General features: G+C 43.4%; 1 protein-coding gene across 1 annotated transcript in view; it reads right to left on the reverse strand.

Annotated features, from left to right (window-relative positions):
• Positions 1-19,624, reverse strand: part of LOC136654055 (perforin-1-like) — a 136,272-nt gene that overhangs the window by 104,870 nt on the left and 11,778 nt on the right. Inside the window, exon 4 of the mRNA XM_066630917.1 lies at positions 17,890-18,855. Coding sequence (XP_066487014.1) covers positions 17,890-18,855 — 966 coding nt within the window. The remainder of the gene's footprint in view (positions 1-17,889; positions 18,856-19,624) is intronic.

The raw sequence follows: 19,624 nt of genomic DNA on the forward strand, positions 1-19,624 counted from the left end.
AATGGAGGGTTCCCACAGCGAAATATCAAAAGGGGAAAGCCTCACCTCAAGATAAATTGGAGGTCCCCCAATGGAAGATACGGGCCGACTTACTGACCCGGGGGGTCCATAAGGACAAAATAGATGGCCTGCCCACATTCAAACTGTATAAACTCTGGGAGAAGGAACAGGCCGCTAAAGGAACCCCAACCAGAGTAAGAAAGACAATAGCTACTGGTTCCTCAGCTGAGCCACCTGAAGCATGTAGAATATCCCCCGCTACATCTGAGGAGGATCTTATCACGTTGGGATGGGGGGTATCTCCACCACAGGAATAGGGGAGGCAGGGCTCCAGTGGTGAGGCCAATGAAGACGGCTATCCCTGGAGACCTGCGTCCTCACATCCATTTAGGATTTATTGGACCAAAGGAAACATCCACACGGTTCTGGCTTTAATGGGCACAGGGTCTGAAGTGACCTTAATACATGGGGACCCAAACAAACATGCAGGCACCATTAGATACGTCAATGTATATGGCGATGGAGAAGAGAGAACAGTTGAAATGCAGGTGCGTTTAGCCATAGGAAAGTCTGCACCCTTTGTGGCTATGGTCCTCATTTCACGGGTCCCTGAGTATATAATAGGCATAGATCTATTGCAGGGCAAAGAGTTCCAAACCCCCAGAGGGCGGTATGCCTTTGGACTTTGGCAGTGCTGGTGGGGAAAGCTAAGTGGACTCCTTTACATATTCCTCTGCCAGACAGACCAGTATATGTAAAGCAGTACCGCCTGCCCGGCAGTCATAAAGAAATAACAGAAATGGTAAAGGGGTTATTGGAAGTAGGGGTAATTAGACCGGCAGTCTCACCCTTTAACTCCCCAGTATGGCCGGTCAAGAAACCCAATGGAAGTTGTCGAATGACGGTTGATTACCACCGACTAAACAAGCAAGCACTACCGCTGGCGGCAGTTGTGCCGGACATGGTCACATTACTGGAAAACATAGAGAAGAATGCTGGAGATTGGCATGTAGTGATTGATCCTGCCAATGCATTTTTCAGCATCCCAATTAGTGAGGAATCACAGGACCAGTTTGCCTTCAGCTGGGAGGGGACACAGTATACCTTTCAGGTCCTGCCCCAAGGGTACCTACACAGCCCCACTCTATGCCATGGAATAGTGGCATGGGACCTGGGGTGGTTAACTTTAAGTCCTGCCTTATTCCTGGCCCACTTCATTGATGATGTCATGATTTCAGGCCCCACAGACCAGGATGTACAGGAGGGACTGGTTGCCCTAGTTACCCACATGAAGGCTCGGGGGTGGGAAGTAAACCCTGCCAAGATACAGGGTGCAGCACAACAGGTCCAGTTCCTAGGGGTGGTATGGTCTGGGCCTGTAAGGCATATTCCTGAAAGGGTGCTGAATGTAATAGCGGCCTTGCCCCACCCTTCCTCAAAGGAAGAAGCCCAGAGGTTAAGAGGGCTAATGGGGTTTTGGAGGCAGCATATTCCCCATCTAGCCCAAATATTGAGGGCAATCTATCAGGTTACCCAGAAAAAGGCACAATTTGAGTGGGGGGAGCAGCAGCAGGCTGCAGCTAAGGCTGCCGTAGCAGCCGCTATGCCCTTGGGCCCATTGTGAAAGGGGTCCCATTGTGCAAGGGGTCCCATTGTGAAAGGGGTCCCATTGTGAAAGGGGTCCCATTCGAGTTACAAGTTTCCGCCAACCAGGAGGTAGCTATGTGGAGCCTATGGCAAAAGGGGCAGGAGGGGGAAAAGGTGCCACTGGGCTTCTGGTCCAGAAAATTACCCGGGGCAGCCGAGAACTATTCCCTGTTTGAGCGCCAGTTGTTGGCATGTTACTGGGCTCTAGTTGAGACACTTACGGGTGGGGACCCAGTGGTGATACGGCCCAGCATCCCTATTATGCAATGGATTATGGATGACTCAGCTAGCTCACGAGTAGGCAGAGCCCAAGAATCATCCATAGTCAAATGGAAATGGTACATCTCAGAGAGGGCACGCCCAGGTCCCTCAGGGGTTAGTGCTCTCCAGGAGCAGGTGTTGGCCCTGACCCCTGTGGGAGAGGAGGTAGAGATGGTGAAGGCAGAGCCCCTGGGGAAGTCCCCCGTAAAGGAGGCCCCGCCTTATGATCAGGTGGAGGAGGATACCACATGGTTCACGGATGGCTCGGCAAGATATAGTGGGGGGAATCGAGTTTGGCAGGCTGCAGTGTTGCAAGGTATCTTCAGGGTTCAAGAACAAACTCAGCAGACCGAAGTTGTGGTGATTTCCAAGCTTTATTCATTGCCAGCAATGGGCTTCTCTTGGTGGTTCAAAATGGGAGCACAGAGAGCTGTGGTAACTCTCAGTGTCTCCAGAAAATAGTAACATTCTAATGTGTGTTTTAGTTTATATAGGTCTAGTCCCTTTGTCTGGAAAATCTCACTATCATTGGCTGAAGAGCTGGTGATGTCAGAAATTGAGCTTTTCTTTTGATTGGCTACAAGCTTCTAGCATCTGATTGGTTGTGCCATATATGGAGAGTGCATTTGAATATCTCAGGTTACTGCTTGTGCCAGATATGGTAATAGCGCCCTTCTTCAAAAGCCCAGTAGGTGGCACTGTGTGCCTATCTTATTCAGAGCTTAATTTCTTAATTTTTCTTATTTCTTTAATTATGCTTATAACACTTTAAAGTTTAGATTCACTTTGTTTCTCAGTGAATGTAGAGCTTCATTTTAATACTAAAAACTCTATATTTTGCTTTTAAACAAAGTTTTTAAGAGTTTTCTAAATCTTGGTTGAAGCTTGCTTTCTCTGATGATTCTCAGAATACAAGCTGTGTTTTTTAGGAATATTTTCAGCTTGGGCCCCTTCTGACATTCTTTAGATATCTTTTGCTAATGGTTTCTGTCGATTTGATTTAACTATTCTGGACTTACTATCTACTTTTTGGATCTACTAGGCGCCAGGAAAGTCTGAGCATTTTAGTTAATTGGCAGATTTGAAATATTCTTTGCTAGATAAGAATTTCAACTGTGAGGAGTTACTCTTTTCTAACAAATTAACACATTTCAGGTCTGTTCTTCTAGTTTACTTTGAGACACATTTGAAACTTAAATCCTTTCAATTTAGTTTCTTTTATTAATACTCTTAATTGTATTCTCTAACTTATTAGAGACTTAACTCGGGCAGGAGGTCTGGTCTAGAGGGTAGAGCCTCTGTCTTGCCTGAAGATAACATCCACAAGGTTGCCAGTTCGAGGCCACCGGCACCGTGCGACCTTGGAGCAGCTGACAAGCTGAAGCCGAGCAATTCCATCTGCTCTGAGCGTGGGAGGATGGAGGCCAGCATGTTAAGCCAGATCGGATTGAAACACCTTGAATGTAGTAGTTCTTGAAAGAAAGAACCTTCTTTGAAATTGTAAAATCCCTTTTTAAAAATAGGGATTTAGATAAAAAGCCTGCCTATGTAAACCGTCTTGAATAAAGACCAAGAAAGGCGGTATATAAATACCTGTTGTTGTTGTTGTTGTTGTTATTATTATTATTATTATTATTATTATTATTATTATTATTATTATTATTATTATTAATATTATTAATATTATTAATATTATAACAGTGAAGAATCTAATATACTTGCTAACTTCTATGATCTAATTTGTGTTTGCGTCTACAGAGTTTTGACAAACAGTAAATTCTGACAGACTTGAAGTATTTCAGGGGAGTAGGCTTGCTTTTGCTTAGATAAGAATTCCACATTCCAAATTAACTGTGCGGCATCTGTTTTTCAAGGCTCATCTGAGGCAGACTTAAGTCTTTTCCTATTATTAATCCATCTAATTTTACTAACATTGCTACTAACATTTAAAGCAATAACTATTGCATAGTGATAAATGCCTGTTAACTGTGTAATTTTGTGACACTTCCTATGTGCTACCTTTTTTTAATGACTTTAAAACAGCTCTCTAAATCCTTATTTTGGTTCCAGGGAGCTTGTTTTGTTACTGGCTGTCTATTTAGAAAGGATTCAAGATTAATTGATCCTGCTTCTGTTTTAGTCTACTCTAATTCATCTTAATTCTGTGAAGTTCATACAGCTTCCAGATACCTATTTGCTAATGATTTTACGACCTCAGGTAATTCTCATTAGATTTTATTAGTGCCAGTAGCTGGGTCTATAACATCTTTCTAACTGATTGTCTGGCTACTGTGCTGTTGCTTCAGAGACCATAAAATGCTCTCTTTTGTTCTAAAACACTGCTACACATAAAGACAAATAACTGATTTAGCTATAACACCTATTAACTTTTGGTTTTTAAAGAAAACTTATTTGTTACACTTTCAAATACTGGATTTTAGTTTAAATCCTTTTCTAAAATCTCTGTCTCTTCTGAGGGTTTTTTCTCTCTGCCTAATGCAGTCTGGAATCACATTCCTAACCTTCTTTGAAGCTGCCTCACTCTCATTTATCAATTCAATTAGGCTTGACAGCTTCTAACTCTAGCTTTCTGTTATCTGCTGATGTGTCAAATTGTTTTATGATCATCTCCAACTGGAAGGTCTCTTTGTACCATCCTAGTTTATTACCTCTGCCTTCACCCAGCCCTGACTCAGAGGGGTAACACAGAGTTCATTTGATTCTCCTGTATTTAATCCATATAACTATTTACCTATTGCATTAATGTTATTATGCATTTGCATAAATGATTGGTATTTCATAAAAGACTTGGGGTGCTGTTCTTTAACTTTGTCTTGATAAAAGACTAAGAGGAATGTCTCCCTGGCAGGGTGTCACATTCCTCTCTAATTTATGGCTTGCAATGTGCAGATCTGGAAGCAGACAGAGAGACAAAATGGGATTTTATTCTCTCTATAGCTGCCAAGCATATGAAGTTTTAAGCTAATAATTTGTTTAATTGAATTTTTAAGCTATATACACCTTTAGCATAATGGCATTACATTTGCTTTCATTGAGCATTTGATCTGACACTCTGGGCATTCAATTTCTCTAAAACAGCCAATGTGCTTACTAGCTCAGACTCAGGGGATGGATCCAGCTGACTTTTGAACATGCTAAGTACATACAGGCTTTTCAAACATACATTTGAACAAAACATATCCTCATGATATTGGACATTTGGTTTGATCTTAGGATAAGTATGGCTTCTTCTATGGCCCTGCCTCAGCAGCACTCAATCCCCGGCGACAGACCACATTAACAAGGACTGGGACAGGGAAGTCCAGCCAGTATGCCAAGCTAATGGCAGTCCTAATGGTAATGGAACATGCTATAGAACAACAAGATCAAACAGCCTACATATAGACAGATTCTTGGGCTGTGTATAAAGGTCTGACAGTGTGGCTCCCAAGGTGGAAAAGGGATGACTTCACTCTATATGAGCGCTCATTGTGGGGGCGGGAATTGTGATTACAAATTGATCAGTGTCTACAGCATTTGACTGTACATGCTCGACACATAGATGGGCACTCTATCGGGACTAAAGAGGCAGAATACAATCAGGCAGTTGATCAGCTGGCCCGTGTTCGAACTGCCACACCGGCCCAAAACCAGGAGGATGAACTATTAGTTATAGCTCAATGGGCCCATGAAAAATCAGGCCACCTGGGGACAAAGGGCATGAGAGAATGGGCATTGCAGCGGGGCATTCCCTGCTCAACTGACGCTGCCCACACAGTGGCAGCAGCATGTGATATATGTGCAAGAATTAAGGGCATTCCTTTCACTAAAATCCCCAGAGGACACCTTCACCGAGGAAAGGGACCAAGGCAAGTCTGGCAGGTGGGCTACATAGGCCCGCTGCCCCAGTCAGGGAGACGGCAGTACCTGCTGACCATGGTAGACACATATTCGGAGTACCTATTAATACATCCAGGGGCTAGAGCCACCCAACAGACCACAATTAGAGGGATGGAATCACTAATAAGGCAATACGGGGTGCTATCGCAGGTGCAGAGTGATAATGGCAGCCACTTTTCAGGGGCTGCCATGCAGGACTGGGCGAACAAATGGGGAATCCAATGGGTTTTCCACATCCCTCACCATCCCCAGGCGGCTGGCCTTATAGAAAGGATGAATGCGTTGCTCAAACAAAAAATCAGACAGTTGACACCCAACCATACTCTGAAAAAGTGGAGCACAGTATTGGACCAGGCAGAGTTTGAGCGGAATAGCAGACCCATCGTAGGAGGGCAAACACCCCTGCAGCGCATGGTGGGTTTGGTAGTTCCCACCCCCATACCAGGTCTGAGAGTCTGGAGGACACAGAAACATGACATTCTGTCCATACAGGCCACCCCAGATAGTGCTGGAATGGATTTGGCCACGCCAAAGGAAATAATCGTGTCAGCAGGAGGACAGATCACTATTCCCTTGGGGATCAGGGTGACAGTACCCCCAGGAACATATGGGAGGATTGCACCTCGATTGGGCCTTGCACTCCAAGGGATACAGGTGCTAGGAGGGGTGGTAGACCCTGACTACCAGGGGGAGGTAAAAGTCATTCTCCATAACGGGAGTAAAAATGACATCACCTGCCAGGCAGGGCAACGAATTGTGCAGTTGATCTGTGAAAAATACAGCAGGCCAGCCATTCAAGAGGTGGATGGCCCTGGGAAGCCCATGGCCAGGGGAGACCAAGGATTTGGCTCCACCAACCCGCAGCTGTGTGACGGGCAAAAAGTCTGGATCATATATCCCCACCAGCCAAACAGGGCTGGGGAAATTATCAGCCAAGGGCCAGGGGCCACACATAGGGTGCTAATAGCAGGAGTAGACTCTCCTGTCTGTTTAGATATAGGAAAACTTAAGTGTATGGAATAAGAACTCCTATATCCTACCAAAAAAAGGAAACAGCAGACAATCACTAAAGGGGACCACTGTGACACCAAGGGGTAGAGTGTATTGGCATTGCGGAAGATCTGGCGAGGAGGTAGAATGTGGTGTCTACAGTGGCCTCTTTAAGAGTCAAGGCCTGGGTTTCCAGTAGAGGGTATGCTGCACAGCTGCAGCCACTAGTGGTAATGAGGTACCAAATTGGATATAAGGAGCATCTAAGGCAGGAAAGGGTGTAGGAGGAGTGAATGTTTGAAGGACAAGAGAGGAGAGGAGAGGAGAGGAGACGAGACGAGACTTAACTAACTAACTAACTAACTAACTAACTAACTAACTAACTAACTAACTAACTAACTAACTAACTAACTAACTAACTAACTAACTAACTAACTAACTAACTAACTAACTAACTAACTAACTAACTAACTAACTAACTAACTGGCATCTGACCTTGGACTGTGACCTGGCATATCGTTTCTGTACTCTGATTTGGCACCTTGCATTGACTAACTGGCTTACCTGGACTTTGACCTTGGACTGTGACCCGGCATATTGACTTTGGACTGTGATTTGGCAATCTGCATTTATTGAACTGGGACCTGACTCTGACGTGTGCTTACTGCCCTGGTGAGTTAACAAAGGGAAACTAACCAGCCTTAAGCGGGCACGATACCCAGTGGGGAGGAGCTGTGACACAACACCAGGATTCTGGGAAAAGACCAGTTTGTTTAATTAAAGTAAAAAGGTTAGATAGAGGTTCCGACCACCAAGAGGCGTTGCTTGTTAACATTTCACTCAAGATGTCATCAGGGCCAGGAGCTTTCCAGGGTTTCAAGGTGTTAATCAGCGCTATCACCTCATCTGGTGTAACGGGTGGCCATTCCGGGAAATTTCGGGGAGTGAGAGAAGAGGGTTCGCAAAGGTCGGTAGCAGAGAAAATTCCTGAGAAATGGGCCACCCAGGCAGACGTGGAGACAGGGGAGGGAACGTTACTGAAAGGAGACGAGTTGGTGCAGGTAACTAGAGACCAAAAGGATTTATGATTGTTGGATAAAATTGCATCGTAAAGTCGTCGCCATTTATGCTGAGCAAAAGAGTGTGTTTTTTCCCCCCAGGAGAGTCTGACAGCATTTCCACAAGTGGAAATAAGATCTTAAAGAGGCAGGGAAGGGTTTATGATATACTAAAAGAAAAGACTGCCTGACTCAAGTCTTGGCTAACCAACACTCCGAATCAAACCAAGTGGGGGCACAGTTACCAGAGTGGGAGGGAAGAGAGGTTCTGAGAAGCTGGGTTAATGAATCAGAGAGGGAGTCGTAAGTTAGAATAGCTGTAGAAGGCGAGTCAGTCTCTGCCAACGTACGACTTAAATTAATAGACTCTTTTGATCTGGTCCAGTGATGGTAGGCATCCTCTATCCTAAGGGACCATTTAAGACAAGGTGAAAACTTTGATGGAGATATCTTGGGCAAGGTCTTAAAGAGGGGTGGGGCAAGAGATAATTGGATGGGAAGAAGGTCACTGTCAGAGCGGGGATTAACAAAGAAATCAGGGAAAAGCGAAAGGAGAGCCGGAGAGGCAAGTACATAATCTATAATGCTTGTCCCCCTAGGTGAAAAGTGAGTAAATTCGCCCGGGATGTCCCTTCCGGTAGAACCGTTGAGGATGACTAGGTTGAGCTCAAGGCGCAAATCAATAAGATAGGGGGCATAACTACTAATAATGGGATCTTTGGAAGACCTAAAGCCCTGGAACCGGGGAGGGGTTTGTTCATCTAGGTCCCAGTTCATAGAGTGGGCCAGGGCGAGGTTATTTGGTCCCAATCTGGTGTTAAGGTCACCCATAATTAGAAGGAAAGCGTGGAAGCCAAGTATTTTTCGGCAGAGGTCTTAGCCTCATTCCAAAAAACATAAGGGGAAGGGTCAGAGGGAGGAATATATATATATAGGGAGGAAAATGGGTGGGTGACCCATTTGCTTGCATTTAAAAGCAGGGAGATGATGTGAGGTAAACCCAGGGATGGTTGGCGCGGTCAGGGACCAAGTCTCTTGCCGGAAAATAATGTCAAGGGAGGACAAATAGTTGATGAGCTCTTGATCAAATTTCTTTTTCTCCCAGCCCACGATGTTCCTTGAGACCAACTTGAGGGTAGAAATCAAGTCTAGAGAGGACTGAAGAGTATCTGATAGACAGCAAGTGGGGTCAGCGATGGTTATGCAGTTGGTAGAACCAGAAGGGATTCTTTCCATTGCAGAGGGATGCACTCTTGCCGGGGTTTCAACTTGCAATGAAGGGGAAGAGTTGGCAAAGGTGAGTGGCTGGCTGTAGGCTGGAAGCATCAAAAAAGTCTCCATAGAAGTGGTCGGTCTTCCCCCCTCGGAGTTGGAGCCTGTGAAGTCGTAATTCAGGGGGGGGGTTCAGGTTGGGTTGAGGCATCAACAAGAAGGAAGGGACTGCCTTGAGAGTGCCTATCCACAATACAAGTGTGAGATAAAGGGATGCTTGGACGTGGAGCAGCAGGAGCACTCTTGTTGAAGGCAGATGACACAACTAGGTTATCAGAATCAAGTGATGCCCTCCCGGAGCGGCTGGAGACCGCAGAGTCGAGAATTGGCTTCAAGGTAAAGGGGCAGAGGTTGGAAAATAAGCCAGCCAGGCTATCTGAAGAATTCATTTGAGAGTCATCCAAGGCACCAGAGTTGATAGGAGCAGCCATCGGAGGGGAGGGGAAGTTGAGCAAGAGTGATCGGTCCAGAGGATGTTCATGTGGGATGGTTTTAGACGGGAGAAGGCTCACAGTAGCAGTGTTCCTGAAATATCTGTGAGGGAAAATGCCTGCTCCTTCCAGACTTCTAGCATGTGCAAACAGCAATCTTGGAATATGGTTGGAGGTGAAATGCAACAAAACCCGGTCTGAACACTGGGAAGAGGACAGTCTCTCAATTCTGGAAAGATCAATAGTAGATGGAGTTTCTTTCATGAGAGTGTCCAGATGGCTCTTAGCCAGCTTGATCCGGGACCAGTCAGGAATTCTTCCTTTGAATATAGAGACTGTGATCACTGCACATTTACGTTCATATATTAGCTGAGAAGTAATTTTGGGAGGAGCAGGAGCATGGGGAACCTCTGGTACAGAGATGATAAAAGTCTGGGGAACACGAGGTTTGGGGTCAGCAAGGAAATTAGAGTAAGCAGAAAACATCATGGAGACAGTTTGATGCAGCCCCTTAAAGAGATCGATAACATGGCCAAGTTGGGAAAATATTTGAAGCACAGTTTTAGCAGTCAATAATGAATGCTTTGTTATCAAGTCAGTCGATTCATGGCTCATGGGTGTTCCGTCATCAGAAGTTCCATCACCAGACGACTGTAAATGTTGATGGTTCCCCTGGGGCATGTTGGAGGGAGTATTGGGCTCCAAACAGGCAGATTCAGGGAAGGAGGGGGATGGGCTCAGAGCGGCAGGTAATGAGGGTTGAGAAGGGGGGGGAAGCCTCAAGCCTTGACTGCTTGATATTGGGGCAAAGCACGTCAGTGTCGGGGTTCCCAGGGGATAGTGTTCTTTTCTCCCCCATTAGAGTGGAAAGGATAATGCCAGTTAGTAAACAAGGAACACCCACTCACAGTTCAAAGATATGGCATCTGAAGAAGCAGTCCAGTCGGCAGAGATAATGTAACTCCCTTTTAGTTCTTGTAAGCAAAGCAAAATTGGTTGCAACAGGTCCGGGACTCGTTCCAACAGCCTAGTAGTGTGGCAAAAGAAAGAATAAGCTTGCCAAAGGCATGAAAAACAAAAAAAGGAGTAATAAGGGTAGCAGAGCTCCGACTCCGGCGTCTTCTCGGCTAGGACTCCCCACGTGACCCTGCAAAGCCCACCTAAGTTGAAGTCTAGAGAAGAAATAATAGAAGAAGAAGGTTTTAATTGTCAATGATTTTTATTGTTCAGAAAGATTTAAAATCATCTAAAACTTATATGGATTTGAAGAGGAGGAGTCAATTTTGGAAAAACAATTAAAATCAGAAGCTCAAATAATCTCTAAGATTTATATATTGTTATTTAAATTTGAAATGGAAGATGAACAGGTTCAAGAATGTATGATTCATTGGGCTAAAAATGTGGGTCATGAACTTTCAATGGAAAAATGGGAGAAATTATGAATAAAGCATATGCAATTTACTCCAAATGTCAACATCAAGGAAAATGTATAGAAGATGATTTATAGATGGTATATGACACCAAGTAAGTTAGCAAAGATATATGAAAATATGTGAAATAAGCATTGGAAATGTAAAAAACAGGAAGGATCTTTTTTTACTATATGTGGTGGACATACTAAAACAAAAAAGTACTGGATAGAGATACATGCGCAGATACAGTTGATTTTAAGAACAAATGTGCAAATGAAACCTGAAGCCTTTTTGCTGGGTATGACAGATGAATATGTGGGGAAAAGATTCAAAATTTAATTTTTATATATGATAATGTTGATGGTACAGACTACATCTTGACCCCTAGATAAACTCAGTATGGCAACATTCTCAATTCTGCCCAGAAATAAGCTCTGTGTATGAAATATGGAAGCTAGCTGAAATCAAGGACTACAGAAAGCAGTCAGAACTGGGTAAGCTGGGACAAGTGCCAGTTAGAGGGTACTAGCTGAAATTTTTTAGCAAATGGGTTACAATGCTAACTGAACTATATAATGGAGCTGCTTATGCTTTCTTATGAGGGGGAGGGGGAACTACAGGGAGGGGGAACTACATTTGATCAAAGAATACAGATTTCCTTCTCAAATCCACCTTTCAATTCAGCCTTCTTTACTTCCTCACATCACTTGTGAATGTAGACTCAGAACCGGGGGGGGGCTTCCCTCTTTCTGCTACAATATGGCTAGAATACTTTATGCACAATCTTGGAAAACCACAGACATGATAAAAGAATGGTGGATGAAAGTTATGGACTTTACAGAAATGGACAAATTGACTGTCAGGATATGAATTTATAAACCTGAGCAGGACAAAGTGCACTACAGGTCAATCTGACCAGGTGCCTGTGCTATGGACCTTTTGTGTGTGTGTGTGTGTGTGTGTGTGTGTGTGTGTATACACACACACACACACACACACACACACAAAGCCTATATATATAGAAAGCCTATATATATAGAGAGAGAGAGAGAGACTTGGTAATGGGAGCTACTGTGTCTGCATTTTTTCTTAACCGTGAGGAACAGTGACCTGAAGTGCTGGCATCTCTTTCTAATCTGCGCACTCTGACATCGATTACCTTGCTTAAAGAGAAATTAACAGGAAATGTTATGAAAAACTGGAATGTTATGAAAAACTGGAATGTTATGAAAAACTGGAATATTATGAAAAACTGGAAACCAATTATTTACTTTCTGCATGAGAGAGAGAATAATAAGTTAGTGAGTTCTAGATTTGAAGTTTAGACTAAAGGATAGAGAGCATTATTTTGATAATTTGAAGCAATTTGAAATTAGCTGTTGGAGATATAATGTATATATGGGTGGAAATTTAGATTATTAAGATATAAAGCTGTAAGTAATTGTAATATTTGACTTTGCCCATGCTACATTATTACAGACTTTTTTTATCTGTACTTTTTATGTAATTTTTCATGCTGTTTGTTTTTTTTCATTTTATTTTGTGATTTCATTTTATTGTGTGCTTTCTTTTTTTCCCTTTTATTATAATAAATAAAGAAGGGAGGAAAAAAGGACAATTCCAGGATTGTTAGAAAAGGAATTGAGAACAAAACAGCCAATATTATAATGCCATTGTACAAATTAATTTTAAGGCCACACCTGGAGTATCATGTTCAGTTCTGGTCACCACATCTCAAAAAAAGCATAGTGGAACTGAAAATATGCATAAGAAAGCAATGGTTACTGGGTTGGGAATCTCCCTTATAAAGAAGGGCTACAGAGTTTGGGGCTTTTCTGTTGCAAGGTGTTGCAAGGTTCAAAAGCAAACTCAGTTGGCAAGAGTGGTGATCATCTGCAAGCTTTATTTTGTTGCCAGCAACAGGCTTCTCAGGGACTCCTGTCCAAAACGAAGAGAGCAATTTTCCCAGCCTGAACCCCTTGCTTATATTTCATTTTGGCTCCTTTGTCTGAGGAGTCTTACACTTCTCATTGGCTGGTGTTTGACATCATAGATGGGGCCTTCTCAGAGTTGGCTACAGAAAACTTTACAATCAGTTGATTGGTTGGCTTCCAGTTACAGGTTTCAAATAAGGCAAAAATATACATTGAAACATATACAATTTAAAGATTTCAACAACCAGTAGATGGCACTCTAACTTCAATTATTATTTAGAACTTTGTACTTTGTACTTATCTTTAGGCATTCTTCCACTTAGTTGGCCCTGACATGTTGCAAGGAGCCACCGGTTTATCTCTCTAAATTCCTTCTTCCAGACACCATGGGGCTCTGTGCCAACCTTTGTCTAAACCAAGTTCTCTGACTTGCCTCTATTCCATGTTTTGATTCTCTATATGTGACCTGTGATATATAGTGGTATAAATATATATATTTAATGCAAGACAAAGTAAACTCTTATGTACAAAAGGATTCTCTTTTAGGACTCTTTTCTTATTTACTTTTAAACAAATCTCATTTCCCTCTCTGTCAGCTTTAGCTCAGACAGAGGCTGCATGGATGTCTTGTTAATCAGGTTGCTTTTCCATAGAAAACTTTGTTATCTGTTCCTGTCTAGCTGTCTCTGCAGGTGTTTGTATCCTTATTTGTTAGAAAATTCTGTTTCCATCTGCTAACAATAAAAGGTTGCATTGCTAAGGCATCTCCATCAAATGTTGCAAGTTGTGTGTTTTTAGCCTTATAACGTCTCAATTTCCCCTTTTCTGGTGCCAAGACAGATAAAACCCTCAACTTAGTGTTGCAAGTGCACTCGCAGTATCCCTTGGTTTATGGTTGTTTTCTGGCTACTCCCTCTTGCTTTCCCATTTGCTGTTGCTAAGTCTGAGATGCAACTCTCCACAAGTATCAAACAGGACTTTGAGTCTACAGAAATACAGGCTCCTACATTCCAAATCTGTGAGCTGTCTGTAAGACAGACCTTTTGATTAGAGCTGGAAATAACTTTTCCAAGGTTGCATCTGAGTTACATTTTCAGACTTGAGGCTTAAGCCTCTTTAATCTAATAACTTTTTCTATTCTGTGTATTTCCATGCTTTTACTAAACATTCTAATAACATCAGGCAATTAAACTTTACTCTAATAGCTAATTTATATATTGGTTACACTTAAGGCATTGAAAAATATTTGCAAGCAAGCAATCCTTTGGCATTTCTACGAAACTTCTATAATGCTTTGGTCCCAGTGTTCAATACATGCACTCAACACTGTTTTTTTCTGGTTTAAAGAAGCTTAAATGTATTATGTTTTTAAAATGGCAAAACTGTGTTTTGTTCCCCCCCCCCAATATGTTTTCATCTGTCCTGTCTGCCATAGAAGCTAGGAGTTTGTTTCACTCCCATCCTCCCTTTTCATGAAGCGTGCATTGTTTGGAACTGTTATCTTTTGCTGGATGCCAAGCATTCCTTTGCTATTTTTAGCCAAAACTGCCAGCTTGCAGTTTTCTGACTTGCTTCTAAGCAGAGTCAGAGAACAAAATGGATTCTAAGTTTTCCTTCTAGCTGCCATGCACTTGCTCTGTTAAACTTTTAAGCATGTATACATTTTCCCTATTAAGCTGCTTTATTAGGCTTTTTCTACCTTGCCTCATTTCAATGTAGCAAAAACTGCAGGGTGACATGATTGAGATGTACAAAATGTACTGAATGAAAAGAGTGTATGGGGGATGTTCTTTTTCCTCTCAAACAACACCAGAACCAGGGGGCATAAGTTAAAATTGAGTGTTGGGAGAGTTAGAAGAGACAAGAGGAAATATTTTTGTAATCCAGTCTGTAATCAACCTGTGGATCTCCTTGCCACAGGAGGTAATGATGGTGTCAGGCCAAGATGCCCATAAAAAGGTATTGGACAGATTTCTAGAAGAGCAGTACATCACAGGTTACAAACCATGATGGGTATGTGTGACCTCCAATTTTAGAAGCAGACTAACTCAGAATGCCAGATGCAAGGGAGTGGCAACAGGATTCAGGTCTCATGTGCTCCCTGAAGCATCTGGTGGGCCACTGAGGGACACAGGAAGCTGGACTAGATGGACCTTTGGTCTGATCCAGCAAGGCTCGTTTTATGTTGTTACAGTATGCTCTGAATTTATCACTTCACAGTGACTGCATCATCAGGGGATTGTTTGCATGAGTTAATGGGCCATCACAGAAGAACCAGAGGAGCTTTCATATCACCTCAAAACAGGCCAATGAGGCATGGTGAAGGGCTGACCTTAGGAGCTGCAGGGCCAATGTGCATGATTTGACTCTGTAGGTCCACTGCAGGTTCCCCTCCTTACAAGGGCACCTGGTAGCTGTGGAGCCTGGGCAGTGTTGCCCAGCATGAAGCACATGCTTCTGGAAGTAAGTGCTGTTAACCCCTGGTAAGTACTGTTAAGCGCTGGTAACCCCTCAGTGTCACAACCAACTGCTTCATGGAAGTACCAAATTTGAGTCAATTAGATGCAGGGGCAGGTGAAGGGCTGCATCACACTGCGCCAGCATCTGCATGGATGCTTTCTTCCTTACAAGGTTTTGGCTCTGGCTTTTGGCAGCTCACCTTCTGCTGCAGTATGGGGTCCCCATTCAGCATGGAGCCAATGTGACAAAATCAGTATCATTGGTCCAAAGATGGCCCTGCATCGTGAAGTGGTTAAGTGACACTGAGGAATGGTGGAAGTGGTACCCCTGATCTATCACATTTGCAACCATCTAACAATGTCTCCTTTTCTCTTTGTTATCTGGCAGATGCCTCTATCCAGTATAGTTGCCCTCACTTCTGGAGGAAACACCTACACTCCCTGTTAATGTTCATCTTTCTGCATTGTTTGTCCATTTTTCTGGAATCCGAAGCCTTGTTGTGTGGCCTTGCTTTATGAAAAGACAGTGTACACAAATCAATCTAGCAGGCTAGAAGACCAATCCTATTATTTCCCTTTCCGTAGCACACAGGCATGGCAAATCAAGCTGAACACATGCTATGGTATGGGGGTGTGTGTGATTAGGATGCTTGGGATAGGTGAAGGAAAAATGAAGGGACGAAACAATGGGGGAGGGGTGTTGGGAGTCTCACCCAGCACAAGTCAGACACCATAACTTTACCTCCTTTGCTAAAATTGTCTCTATATCCTAAAATGGTTGTCTTCTTTCCCTTTTCTCATTCTCAGGTTTCTGCTTTAAATTTTCTGCACTTTTCCTTCTGTAGTCCTTAAAATGGCAGGCTGAGTCTCTCTCTCTCTCTTCCTCCCCCTTGTCCCATGACTTTCTGATGGAATTGTCTTCAAATATCCTCCAATCACAGCTTAGTCTATAGTCAACTAGTCATATAAGTAAAATAGCCTTTGGATCTTGTTCCCAATATCTGCTCAATAAAACCTTTTTGATTGTGGAACCCAGTCTTGGTTAGTGGTAACCCAATAAGAGGGATTCTGGAGTTATTTATTCTGCTATGTGGTCAGTACCCCCTAAAATGCATAATCTTGCATTTTAAACCATGGTCGGTGAACAGAAATTCCCCAGAATTGCTGTTGTTTCTGGACTGGAGAAACTTGGTCCCAAAGTAATGGATTCACACATGCAATAGCAGATATGCATCTCAGGGGCAACACTTAGTGCACAGTTTCACTATATACACTGATTGGTGAAAAGCAAGAAAGAATTCTATAACACTGTAAAGACAGACAGCTCAATCCTAACCAGGCAGCCCAATCCAATCCTATAAAAATCCAAGTGGATCTGGATACAACAGCGGAAGACAGTTCCACTGTTGTAAAATGGAGGCTGATGCCACTTGCAGTGCCCTGTTTTATACACACTGTTGCAAGTGGCAGCAGCACTGCAGCTCCCACACTGGATCCCACCACACCTTCTAGACCAGAAAGATCAGTAGTGGGGCAGTGGGTGAGCAGGGAGTGGGAGGAAGTGAGATGACTGGGAGTAACTGGGCAGGGGAGGGAGAGGAACTGGTGGCATGGTAGGAGGGGGGAGGAGGTGGGTTCAGCAGCAATGGAGCACGCCAGATTTTAAAGCTCCATTTCAATCCTCTGGGTCCCTTTTTTCTTTCTGAACATAAGTCACCAAAAACGATGGTGTATGTTTGAAGAGACTCATAGGTGGCCCCAGGGCTTACTTGGAAGTAAGTATACATGTTTTATATTCACCTTCCGTTTGCCCTCAGGTTGCCCCTTCCACAGCTGGTTACATGCCTTTTTGGTGAGACTGCATTGGTACTGCTGGAAGGGGATAGAATTGGGGCAAAAGGAAATGTATTTTGCACCATAAACTTTGTGAGATGAATTTCTGATCAGCAATTTGCTGCAGTTTGCCAAATTAAACCATAGTTGATGGGGAGGAAGCCAGGTTGTGCACCCACAAAAAGAGTTGACACCAACCGTGCTTGAAAGTTCCAAGCCCAAATTCTAACCAACTTTCCAGCACTGACATAGCTGTGCCAATGGGGCATATGCTCCATCCTGCAGTTGGGTGGCAGTCATGGAGGCCTCCTCAAGGTAGGGGATGTTTGTTCCCTTACCTCAGAGCTGCAGTGCCCTTACCCCATCCTGGAAAGTTAGTTAGGACTGAGCCCCCAGTGGCTGCTTCATCAGGGAGTCTTTTGGTTCACAGTAAGTCTTTTGGTTTGCTTTGCCTTTTCGTTCTGAAATGAAATGTTCATAGTTTATGTATTTGTTTCCTTTATTGGTTTAGCTGTGTAAACTACTTTGCGATCTACATTTTATTGAAAAGCTGTATATGAGTATTTTAATAATGTTAATAAGAATCATAATTATAATAATAATCATTGCTAGGCAATGGAGAAGAATAAGTGTTGCATGCAGGACCACCCAGGTTGCGACCACAGACCAAGCGGTAGTTGAAATGCAGGTACCCAAAATACAAAAAACAGGTTTGGGGCTCATATCTCCAAGGCCTCAAAGTTATTGAGCATCCCCCCAAAGTATTGTCATTCCAACCGAAGTCCTCATCCCAGACCTCCAGGTCCAAACTGGTGAAGTTTTCATGGAGCTGAATAACTCCAAAATCAAAGGTGACATTCCATGTTGGGTTGTTGTTGTTCCACACAGTGCATGTGCGCATCTCCCTAAATTGGAACCACACTGTGACATAGCCATCAGAACGTGAGAAGAAGTCCCCCCACAAGCCTTCGGCGCGTTCAATTGTCACCGTCAGCTTGGCCAGCCCTCGCTTTTGTGAACAGCACATGGAGTTGGTGAAGTTATTATTGGGACACTCACAAGAACAGAAATTACCAGTGCTAAGCCTGGATCCTGGTGGGCAAGACTTCTTACAGTTCCTCCACAGAGCTCTTTCTCTCATATACTCACTCAGTGCCTGCTGCAAACCCGCTCTCCGAGGGTTGTTCTTTTCCACCAGGTTATGGAGTGGCTCTAGAGAGTAGGAAAGCAAGGCAGGCATGGATTTTGCACTTTCCAGCCACTCTTTGGGTGTATTAGAAGGAAACCTACCACCCCATCTCTCCTCACTCATTTTGCTTAACAGAAGGAAGAAATCTGTGTTTTTCTTCTTCTCTTCACACATCTGGAAGTCTGGGCTGTTGGTCACTCCATCAAAACCAAAAGCAATACCCACATCAACTGCCAAGCAGAGGCTTAACTCAGAGATACTGACATCTTCCAGCACCGTCTTGCACACTGGAATGGCTGTCAGGTACCTGAAATGTGCTCCCATGTCAAACTCTATTCCAAAATGAGTCCCATAGGTTCTGATGAGCTTGAAATAGTCCACCTTGGAGCTGGGGTAATAATTTTCAGGGAGATTTTTTATGCTGTGTTCAAAGTGGTCACTAAGCAATGGATCTTTGATGAGACGGAACCTGCCCAAGGAACAAGAAGAGAATTCAAAGAGCTGAAATGGAATTATATTGCCTTTTATGGGCTTGCTCTCACAATTCTATTTTGGAGTTATAAAAAACTACAATTTTGAAATGACCATAAGATTGCTTTGTCAAATCAAGTGGCCCAGAGGTCTGTCTAGTCCAGAATTTCGTTTCCAAGCATAGTCAATCAGATTCTTCTGCGTCTGGGATGCTCCTGGTTGTAACAATAGGTATATCTATGTTTGAAACTAAGGGGGAAAAAGTCTGAGATGATCCCAGGTGTTTCTTCCCTTGCTTTTCAAACATGTGTTAACATGCATGCACAATGGTTGGGAAAAAATCATGTGCAGGGACCCTGGCACACCAACTTGATTTGGTGGTGAAAAGATGACTGAGACCAAATGAAGGTCCCTGAAACTTTATTGAAGTGCTCTGAAAATCAACAGTGAGTTCAATGTGGGACTTCCTAAATTATCACTCACTCTTGCACTACACAGGGGAACTGAAACTCTTACAGTCACATGCAATGGAGCTTATGGAAAGGTGGTTAGTAGGAGAAGAGAGAAAGTGATGGGAAGAAGAAGAAGAGGAGGAGGAGAGGGGAGAATGTGAGGGAGATGAAATGTAATAAAAAGAAGTGGGCTTGCAGAAGAACCTGGGAGTGGAAAGGAAACATTTTAAGGGTTCTGAGAAGCAGAAGTAAAGGGATACAGCCAAGGTAATTAGTGGAAAGAAATGCGACAAGTCCAGTCATTTGATCTGTGGT

The sequence above is a fragment of the Tiliqua scincoides genome, chromosome 5 (assembly GCF_035046505.1).
Source record: "Tiliqua scincoides isolate rTilSci1 chromosome 5, rTilSci1.hap2, whole genome shotgun sequence".
Lineage (NCBI taxonomy): Eukaryota > Metazoa > Chordata > Lepidosauria > Squamata > Scincidae > Tiliqua > Tiliqua scincoides.